This window comes from Amborella trichopoda, chromosome 6 (assembly GCF_054954075.1).
Source record: "Amborella trichopoda isolate Santa Cruz 75 chromosome 6, AtrichopodaSantaCruz75HAP2 v2.0, whole genome shotgun sequence".
Lineage (NCBI taxonomy): Eukaryota > Viridiplantae > Streptophyta > Magnoliopsida > Amborellales > Amborellaceae > Amborella > Amborella trichopoda.
This window is the reverse complement of record NC_142341.1, coordinates 2,683,747-2,694,754: the sequence shown is the minus strand read 5'-3', so window position 1 is coordinate 2,694,754 and position 11,008 is coordinate 2,683,747. Positions and strand designations below refer to the sequence as shown.

Genomic DNA, 11,008 nt, shown 5'->3' with positions numbered 1-11,008 from the left:
TTAAATTTTTGGATTTTTGTGCTTTAGTTAATAACAATCCTATATTAAAGGCAATTTTTATTTTTTTCTTCCAATAATAATCCCATATATGGGTTCCATTCTTGTTATTTGCTAATGTAGTTCTTGTGTTTAATATTGTTGTTGTATTGTATGCTCCAAATAAATCTATCTTACGTTCTGTGTTGTGAACAGACTAAACATTGTTGCTGTATTAATTATAAAGTTTGGGAAAAAATTAGTCAAATATGACTCTAATGATATTAGGTAAGGACATAAAAAGTATGGTTCAATCGATTTAATGTATCCATGTAATAACCGCAGCTCAAAATCTTATATTGTGATATTTTTGTATATAGTTAATATATTCAATTTCTAAGTTATTTTGCTAGCAAATGTTCAATCTGTTCTTGGTTTTGGAATCTTAAATAAACGAGAGTATTCTGGTAATTTGGCCAATTAGTTTAACCATTTTAAGGATTTTTTGCCTTTTCTCTTAGAAGAATGATAAAATTATGTTGTGATCTTTTTAACAGGATACTAAAAGCCCATTTAATGTTTAATGCACCAAAAAAAAATTTTACATTCATGAATCCAAATTCAGGGCGTGGAGAAGGTGCCTACATATAACATAATTGTCTAATAAAAGAGAAAAATTTAGTAGCTCCAGCCTCCAAATAGTAAGACTATTTAATTTACCATGAAATTAGCCATCATATTATTAAAAAATTAATAGCTCCAAATAGTAAGACTATTTAAAGATTACCCCCCTTTTACCAAGAAATTAGCCATCATATTATTACCTTATTTATATGCGAGTCCAATTAGTATGGCCTTCTTTTAGTTCACGAGTACCAAAAGAAGGAAAACCTCCCTTTTTTAGGAGAGAGGTCCCTACCTTTTTAGGGGAGAGGTCCTTATCCTAAGTAGGAATTGAGCTTAAAATGTAGTGTTGCAAATCGTCAAGCGCTAACTAATTAAGTCTGGGCTCGTTTTTTGAAAAACCTCTCTTTATCGACCACCAATCATCAAGCGAAATCCCACAATGAAGTTCTTAATAAATTTATAAAGATCGAATTGAACTTGTCGGTCCAACTGATTGGATGGCCGACTCGTGCTTTAGTTGGTCTAATTTAAAATAAAAATTGTATTTTGTAAAAAATAGTCAAAGTCAAAGTCAATGCTTGAGTGAGTGGTTTTAACCAAGTCGACTGGCCAAAAAAAAGTTGGCATATTTATTTTTAATATATTACATGTTATATATATATATATATATATATATTATTTTTATTTTATTTTATTTTTCTTTTTAAAATCCAATTCCACAAATTTAATTGATGGCCGAATCAAGCTTTAAATGTTCAATGGGCAGTTCTGTCTCATAATTTGTAGGGCTGGTAACCGGGTTGCGCAGCTTGGTCCGCCCTGGTTGGCCCTACGGTGAAAATTAGGGTTTGGGCTACAAATGTGCCCCAAGGGCCAGACCAACATGGCTCAAGGCCGGGGCCTTTGTCCCTAGCTAGGACCTCTTTATTCCTTAATTTTTTATTTTTAGTTTTTAGGTCTATTACGCCCTCCCCAACTTGGCTAGGGCTAGCAATAAGTCAGGCCACCTCTAGCCGTAGCCCGCTCTATTCCCTTGAGGACCGGTCCAAGCCCAAGTCTGGCCCTATCATGGTCAGGCCACACCGAGTAAAATTAAAAGAAAACAATAAAAAAGCGATGAAAAAATAAAGATGGAGTGGGGCTTGTCTTGACTTGACGTCGGCCCAGTCATCGGGCTACATTTTGTAACCCAAGCCCTAGTTTGTTTTAAGGCCAAGCTGGCCCACCTGCCCATGGCCACCCCTACTCTTTACCATGCTTGGACCGGCCCTAAACTAGGGCCTGGCTGGCAGGTAGCTCTTTAAGTAGTGTGTTTTATTCAAATTTCTTTCTCTTGTCCAGAGAGATTTTTTAGCACTGGGAGATATATGTTAGGGATTATATAAAGGGTGTGGTTCCTATAAGGTTGCAACCCTTTAACAATCGAATTAAGGTGCACCTTCAAAGTTTATTGTATGTAATTTTGGTGTAAATAATTTTTAGAATAGTTGAAGATTTATTTTATATCTAATAATAAAAATTTTAAACTCCAAAAATAGTTAAAATCTAGTAGATTTATTAACATATAAAAATCTAAAAAATGATCAGTCTAGATGTATTATTTTTAGGACTCAAAATATTTTTAGTTTTATTCATATTCATACGTCTCGATGTGGAGATGATCAATTAAATGATTTTTCACATTTTTTTTTTCCCAATGGATTTTTTGAGGTGCAAACTTTAATTCTATATTTTAAGGTTGCAACCCATCTTTAATTCTATATTTTAAAGTTCCCGTTTTTTTCTTCTTTTTTTTTTTTTTTTTTTTTTTTAGGACTAACTTACTTTCATTAATAAAGAGCAAAGGCTCCGAGTTATGTTTTGTTACAAAGAGAGTAACAAAGAGAAAAAAAAGAAGGGGGGCAAAGAAAATAACAAGAGTAGAGGGAAGGGAAGAGAGGGGTTTAACTACGGGCCGAGCTAAAGCATCCCACAACACTATTTTTTTTGTGATTAATATGGCAGAATTGGACCTCTTTTCCTATAATTGCCAAAAAGATTTCATCCATAATAGAGATCCAACGCCACTAGATAGAGCTAGGATATTTATACCATTTAATAACATTGGCAGAGTCACCCTCGATGATAATCTACCTCGGATCCACAGATAGCCTTATCACTCCTTTCTTAACTGCCTTAAGCTCGGCTTCATTTATGTCACGGAAAAACAGTGGGCTATTGTAGGAAGAAACAGCATCTCCAAGGTGATTTGCCAAAATCTCACAAAAACTTGCCTCCCTAACATGAGATCTTAGACTGCCATAAAAATTTAATATCAACCTTATATAAAGTTTTCCTTTATATAAGGTTGTAACCTTATATAAACTTTCTCTTTATATAAATGGAATTTCTATATAACCGTATCATTTATGAGGGCAAATTTAGAGAAATTTGTAATTGGGCAAATCTTGGGAGGAGAGAGAGGAAAAGAGATTTCAATAAATAGAAATAAATTACCTGCTTATATTTGGATAGTTGTGCAGAGAACCTAGCACTCGGCATTAGCAAGATTGCATGTTAGAGAGAGAAAGAGGGGAGAGAGAGAGCCTTGTAGAGAGAGAAAGAGGGAGAGGAAGTGAGGGGGGAGAGACACACTAGGCATTAATTTTATAGAGAGAGACAGAGAGGAGAGACCATAGTGGTGCATGCAAGAGAGAGAAAGAGGAGAGATAGATTTTAGAGAGAGAAATAAGTGAGAGAAATTTTAGAGAGAGAAACTCGGCATGGTTTTATTACAGAATGAGAAAAGCCCGTAAAACACCGGGCATGTAAGAATTGTTTAGAGAGAAAACGAATATATGCCCATGTTTAGCAAATTTAACAAACACAAAAAGAAGAAAGCAAGTGAATTGTAAAGAAATTTTTTTAAAATAATTTTTAGAGAGAGAAAAAATGGTATTTGTACCATGTATGGCAACGTTAACAAAAGTGAAAAAACAAAAGAAAGGGAAGGACCATGCGGTGGCGCAGTAGGAGCCCTCTGCAACGTCAGATATCGACTGTTTATCGAATTTTATATTCCATTTACCGTTTAATTTAATCCCCTCCCCCTCCCCCTCTCCTCTCATTCTCGCCTCCTCTTTCTATCTCTAGCCTGCTCTCTCTAGCCTTCTCTCTCATCAAAGCGCCTTGTGTCGCTTGCTTCGATCCAAGCCTCCCCCATTTTGTCTCTCTAAAGCCATCCATGAAATCATCGCAGGTTTTTCCCCTTTCCTCTGGTGTCTTCTCTGGTTTTTTTTGTTGATGTTTCTTAGGGTTTCTTTTTGCCTTAATCAGTTGAAACTATTGGATAATTCGGTGCAAAATCGCTTCTTTTTGGCTGAAATTGGTCAAAAATGGCGGCTTTGTGATGTTCATTGCCGAGAGACTGAATTTTGCTTCTTGTGAATGTGTTTTAATGGTTGCTTATGTCTTTGTTAATCTATTTCTCTCTCTCGATACCTTTTTTCTCTCTATCATAGATAAATAATCAATTGGGACTGATACAGGGTACCCCATTTTCTTTTTCTTGTCCATTTTCTCTTGTTTTGCCATTCATAATGCATGTGAATAGGGCTGAATTCGTTAATGGCTTGCCTTTTTTGAAGCTTTATTTTGGCTTGAAAACTAGGCTAAATCAGGGTTTCTGAATTCTCATACTTGAATCTTGTTTTGGTGTTTTCTGGGTTCAGTCGTTGGAGATCGAGATCACATGCTAAAATCTTGACTGGTTTTCTCTTGATACTGATCGTTTTGAAAGGTTGATTTTTAGGGTTTTGAATCAAATTTATTTCTTCATTATAATCTTTAGTGTATCCAATGTTCAATATTCAGTAGCTATAATAGTAAATTGAATTGTCTGCTCTGTTTTTTGCTGGATCCTCCATGTTTGATTTGATTTATTATTGGTTTTATTGGTAGGATGTAGTTCTACTAATTATCCTATTTTTGTCAATTGATTGTTCTATCCATGGAGATTGGCTAATTAGGTTATGTTTGCTTTTTATCCATCTCTACTTCTGCTGTTGTTTTGAACGTTTTTGCTCTTAGTGCCCTGTCGTAGAATGTTATCACTGAGGATTTGTTTAGTTTAGAACATCTTAAAGCCATAATCACACAACAAATTTTTTGGAAATGACTTAGAACATGACTACCCGAAAGTCATTCATTATGAGCTATAAATTAATACAAATGACAATAGAGTGAGAACTATTTTTGAAATGTTATGTAGAAACCCCAACAAAAAAAACTGATGTTATACAAGAAGAAGAATGTTATAAATTGACCAAAAAGGACTCATGATGAAGATGTAGTAAACAAGAAGGGATTCCACAAAGAATATCTATGGTTTGGTGTTTCTTGAAATATCAAAGCTCTGAAAGAGTTAAATGAACTTTCAATTTCTGCGTCATGTGACACCATTGAAAGAATGAAAAATCAGATCTATTTTGTCATGAAAGTTGATCATTTGCATCTAGCTCTTTATAATCAATGATTTTTTTCCAAGTTGAATACCATTAAGGTGATGTCCCACAATATTATATTTTTGCATTGCTGTCTTTTCATTAATTTTATTAACTGTGCTTCTGTTGATACAATTAAACCTTTATACTTTCCAATTGTGAAAATATGTGCAGGTTTATTGACCTTGTATCAAGGCATATTCTTTTCATTTTGTGGAGGCAAACGGGGGATCCCATTATGCACAGATTGAGGTCCAATAGAAAGAGAAATCAGGATCTTGAGTTAAGATTAGGGCCTTCAACTTTGCCCAAAAGGAGCACAATGGCCACTAGGTGCTCTTTGAGCTTTCCTAATCCAATCACCATCGAGGATGACGACGATGATGAAATCCAGATATCCACTTCTAGGGCTTTTGCCGAGGTATGTATCGTGGCAGTTTCAATTTTTCATCTTTTGTGCACACATGTGATCTCCTCTACTCAATCTTCGTACAGTACGATATTACTCATGGTTGTAGTAATTCATATATTGAATGTATTGCAGCACATATGAGGTGTAAATATCTAGCCACTGAATCCAAGGTTTAAGTCTAATGTATAAGTGGTTCTTTGAAGTCTTTTTCCTATTTTCTTGTTTTCTTCTGTTGTGACATGTTACTTTGAAATTGTTTCTAGAGAACTTTTACTGGGAGTCTTCATTTCATTTGGCTTAATCTCTGTTCTATGAGTGCATTTTGCACAGGCAAGGGGTGTATCACTTCATGGGGCATCATGGGGCACAATCATTACAGATGAAGATTTAGAATTGCGTCTTGGATTTGGAGGTGAGTTTACTTGTAATCGATGGTTTTGTGTGCTATAATTCGGAAGTTGTCATTAGCTAAAACTGTAGGTGATGGTTCCACGTATATCCACCTATCTCTCATCGTTCATCCATATCTATATATTTGATCTCTATCTATCTACACTTGCATGCATATCTCTCTACCTATCTACCGTTCACGTTATCTAGGTACATGTATGAGCAGTGTAGAAAAATTCAGGCTTGGGCTTTGATTTGCCGGGTTCTTAGGCCCTAGTCAGAGAGGCCGACTCAGTCGAATCGGACCACCCGATTAGAACAATTCCTCAATTTAAAACCCATACAATTTAAGAACTGGGATCACACTCCCATTTTTTGGTGTTAGTCATCAGGACCCAGCTCCCAAATGGGTCCAAGTGACTAGGGTGGACTGAGGCTGTCCGAGGGAGTTCTTAATCACTGTGTATGAGTGGTATATTTATTTATGCTTCAGCTCCTTACTCAAACAAGTTTTTTGCGATTCCAAGGTTAACTAGGGCAACCAAATGTCTGCTGTGGAATTTTTAGGTTCTCAAACTTCAGGGTTTGATGGTCTCTTTATATGTAATATGGAAAGGTTTATATCGCTCTTTTTAATGGATGAGAATGGATGTGCTTCAGTGTTCCTCAATAATTGTTGGTTTTGATCTTGGGACGGCAACTGCACTGTTATACGACCATTTATTGGCTAGGATCCTGTCAGTTATGTTCAATCACTTGGATCCATGTATCTTTCACATGGAAGTAGTTTAAAAATTGAACTCAATTAAACACAAAATGTGCCTTATGATGAATTTCATCTGCAATGTTTCTGCCATTGTCATTAGAAATCCTTTATGTTATTTTGGTGCTTACAAAGAATTTACATATTGTGGCTGATTATGTTAAGCGTTTGCCATTGATGGTAGAGAGGATTAAAACTGTAGAACTCATGGTTTCATTTTACTTATGATTGTTACCACTATGATTAATCAACTGTTTCAATTAAACCAACATAGTATACACATAATTGAGCTTTATGGCACGTTTGGTTCGTGTGAAAATATTTTCCAGAAAACATTTTCACATGATAAATTCTCTCATGTGGTTAAGTGAGGGAATATTTTACATCAATTATTTGCCAATTGGTGTGAAAAGATTCACTAAGACCAATTGATATGAAAATATTCTCACACCTAACTACATAAGGGAATTTTTCACATGAAAATATTTTCTAGAAAACATTTTCACGTAAACCATATGTGCCCTTAAGGTGACAAAACAAACCAAACATGGATATGGTGACATATTGCCTTCGCTTTTTTTTGGGTACTAATGAGCCTGTGTTGCTTAAAAAAAAAAAAAAGACTAAGAAATGCCCAATTCTAGAGGCTTAAAACCTTATTTTCTGTGCTTATTGTTTAAGACAAGTTACACAGGAGATTTGTTTGTAAAAAATTGCTTGTAATGCTCTGCCTTCAGTAGTAGATTATTTAAGATACTGCTACTAAAGTCACCATTTATCATGTTCTTGAAGAGAACTCTAAAGAAATAGCATTGTATCAATAGCTTGGAAATCTTCCTAATAATCTTTTCGTAAATGTGATGCTTATCATTTTTTCTTTCCCATTTTTTGAAATGGAAAATTTTCTATGTTTTGACAAATTCTGTTTCTTGAGACTTTGGCAGGACACAGTGGTTACAGTGGTAATCCACCTCGTGCAATTAGTATTTGTGATGATGGAGAAGAGGACGATTTGAGATGTGTCAAGGTAAGCAGTAGATGTTCTCCACTGCATATGTTTTATTAAACTGACCACGATCTAGCTCTGTATAGGAAACTTTTTGCATTCTTTGGTGGATAATTTAATCAATTATTGTTCGATAGTGATCGTATTATAGATTATTTATTCTAAGCATTTTTGTTTGCTACGGTTTGAAAAATTGAAATGGATTAGAAAAAGTACATAGTAGTCCATTTTTAAGGCTCAAAATATGTTTTTATTTTTCAGATTCGTGATCATGGTGGCCAGGATGTTAGGCCTGTAAAATTTTTGGATCCAAAATCCAAATCCCCCTACAAGATGGATTTGGTAGTGGTGGACTCACTGTAGTAAGTGCGTCCTTGGATGCACCTAACCCTACTCTTTATCCAAAGAAAAGTTATACCTCACTATCAATCTATCAAGTTGGCATGTCCTTTCGGATTATATGTTGTTGTGCATTTAGTCTTGTCTACCATACTATTTTTAACATGATTGCGATCAGTTGATGTGCGGTGCTTTAATTGTCATGAGTTGGTGTGCGGTGCTTTGACCAGATCTTGTGCTGGTCGTGGTACGTTAGGATGAAATATGGTCTCACGTACGTTTTAATTGGCATGTCCTGGTGAAGACCATTGTAACCACTTGGATACATTTTGATGGTAGAATGCAACGAGGCGAAGGGCATGAGTATGGCAATGCCCTAGAGTTGGCAGTTGAACTCTTTGCTGGAGGGGTTGTCAGTAAAGAAGCATTGTCAACTACTCTGGGTTAAGTGCTATTTGTGTACATCTGTTTGTTTCAACTTCGATTCAAATTGCTGTACACTTTGTTACACGTACTGATGAACTAGTTGTCAAGTAGGAAAAAACAAAAGGATTGCTACAATAGAGGTTTGATGTGAATATAATTAAGGGCCTAAATTAAGTAGAAGTAACACCTCTTATATTAGTACTATACAGTCAAAATTAAGTAGAACCTTTTTTATTTTTTAAAATCAACTAGAATATTTTCTTGGAAACTAGTTTGACTAGACCATAAACTTCAGCCTGTCTCCATTGGGGGCTTCATTTCATGTCAACCGATATAAGTTTCCCGAGGATTAGAAACCTGTTTATCATCACAGGATGGATTCCTAGCTGTTGAGGAACTCTGGTCAAATAGTATTTGGAGTGCATTTGCATAATCAAAGTGCATTTTGGTATCTTTTTTTTTTTTCCTTGGCTTAATCTGAGGGTAAGCTGGGCTATGGCACATGCATGGAGCTCTAGATTACGGTTCAGCCCCCCTGATAAATCAAGTTATGCTCTTATCGTCTTCTTCACATTGCTGTGGCAGCCTTTTGATTCAAGTAGGTTTAATGCACAATTGTTGTCTTATGATTTGAGTATAAATTACGACTGAGATGTCCTTGTTGAAGTGATCAATGTAGATTATATTGATGAAATGTATTTTCTATGTTGCCTCGTTGCTCTTTCTTTTGATTTTCCCTATAATACTTCATCTTAATATCTAATCTTTGCCCCATTTTTAATGCAATACCTTTGCCACTGAATATTCATTTTCTTTCTGGATAGCATGCACTGCTCTCTTGCCCTTGCATTATTTGAAGAGAGAGACAATGACTCAGATTTGAGTCTTATAATCATATCTTATAATTCTCTTGCATATTGTACTTTCTATGTAATTAGAAGAAGAAAGGCGGGCTGGCATCCACCAGTGTGGAGGTGAAACTAACATGTGCAATATGCATGGACACAATGAAGGAGGAGACTTCAACTGTATGTGGCCACCTCTTTTGCAAGCCTTGCATAACAAGTGCCATCCAAGCCCAAAAAAAATGCCCTCAATGTCGCCGAAAACTCTCTAACAACAACATCCATCGCATCTATCTCCCAGGCGCAAACTCTTGACCCCCCTCAACTGATTATTTAGCATGTCTGCCTTGTGCCGCTAAAATTTGGCAGCATTTCTCGCACGAGCTTTGGGAATTGAAAAAGCCTCTAATTTTGGATGTTGGATCCATTAGTCAACACAGCCTTCGGTGAAGGTGTTTTAGTAAAAGCAACGAGGGGGATAGATGTTATAATTAATCTTTTATTATGGAAATTTGTATGTGGCTTATCATATCGTTGTTAATCTATTTTTTTTTTTGTACCCTGGTCAGTGGATGCAATTGGGTAATTAGTATGTGAATCCCTTGCCCTTTTTGTTTTTCTGCATAGTGATGTAGCTTAACTTTTAGTTTGTTTGTCCTAAAAGAGTTGTGTTTCATATCTCATTGTTCTCAAATTGGCTTTTAGTTTTGCCTTTGAAAAAGCTTTTATCCTTCGATCATGGTTAAATTTGTTGAGTAAGTTATGGATTGTATAGGATGAAAGCTAATATTTTATGTGATTGTATACCATGAAACAATTACTTTTGGGACGTAAATGTTACAAATGCCCCCAATCTGTCAGATGTGAAATCACATAGTTGGGGTGGAATTATTTCTAAGAGGAAAATTTCTCATGCTTTAGGTATGATTAATGATAATATCACAAATGATTGATTCAACATTTGATGACCTATTATGAGGTATGCACTTTCCCATGAGTTATGATCTTGGCCGTGATTCACTGACAGTTGAGAAGACAAGACCAACCCCAAGCTTTGATGGGTTGGAATCCAATTTACTTCAAAATATACAGGGTAAGGGTGTTGACATGGCATGCAGACCTTGTGCTGTTCATGTAAATGGATAGTACAAGATGTGCTAGCATCATGTCCGTGCTGGCACATCTTGCACCGTCTGTTTTTATTGAAAGAGTGCAAAGGATTCCAGTTGCATCTGCAGCTGCACAAAAACATTTCCCAAATATATGCTTGCAAATATTTAAGGGCCCGGTTTCTATGCTGTCAAGCCCGTGTATGTAGAAATGCGGGCTTATTAATAAATCTATTTTTGAGATGGATTTTTGGACTTAGTTTTTAAGGACATGTAATCTCATGAATATGAAAAAATAAGTAAATTTTAAAAATTAAAAATAATAATTCTAGTAAGAAAATATATGAACCTTTAGTTTCCATTATTTTTAGATGGAAAACCGACTTGCATCCGATGGGTGCTTTACACTTTTTAGGCTGCATGTGGAGTCATGCGGTCCAGCCAGCATGGGACAATTTTCCAAGATTTAATGATCTAATAAGTACCATTAAACAAGTAGGAAATCTTGCAAATGCCATGTTGATCTTAGCCTTTACTCACCAAAAAGACAAGATGCCATATGTTCATGTCCCATGCTCTTTTTATTGGAATCTTATAGACGCATATATGAAATCTCCTTGTGGTGTATAGCATA

At 35.6% G+C, this 11,008-nt stretch overlaps 1 protein-coding gene across 5 annotated transcripts; it reads left to right on the top strand.

Moving 5' to 3' along the window:
• The first annotated feature begins 3,708 nt into the window (after window positions 1-3,708).
• Window positions 3,709-9,946, top strand: LOC18434509 (uncharacterized). Of its 5 annotated transcripts, none has more exons than XM_088870188.1 (6): window positions 3,709-3,841; window positions 5,259-5,505; window positions 5,827-5,908; window positions 7,594-7,676; window positions 7,917-8,017; window positions 9,359-9,946. In XM_088870188.1, coding segments are annotated over exons 2-6 (450 nt in total). In that variant the 5' UTR covers window positions 3,709-3,841; window positions 5,259-5,322; the 3' UTR covers window positions 9,360-9,946. The 5 variants fall into 5 exon arrangements, with proteins under 5 accessions (XP_088726314.1, XP_011623463.1, XP_006844642.2 ...); XM_011625161.3 differs by having other exon boundaries at window positions 7,917-8,021; XM_088870187.1 differs by lacking the exons at window positions 3,709-3,841; window positions 7,917-8,017 and adding exons at window positions 3,860-4,131; window positions 4,314-4,381.
• The last annotated feature ends 1,062 nt before the right edge of the window (window positions 9,947-11,008 follow it).

Bases quoted from the DNA above. Each gene is read 5' to 3' on its own strand.
- LOC18434509 (XM_006844579.4), top strand. From the start codon at position 5,323: ATGCACAGATTGAGGTCCAATAGAAAGAGAAATCAGGATCTTGAGTTA. The intron at 5,506-5,826 runs GTATGTATCGTG...CATTTTGCACAG, and splicing joins CTTCTAGGGCTTTTGCCGAG to GCAAGGGGTGTATCACTTCA. The intron at 5,909-7,593 runs GTGAGTTTACTT...AGACTTTGGCAG, and splicing joins ATTGCGTCTTGGATTTGGAG to GACACAGTGGTTACAGTGGT.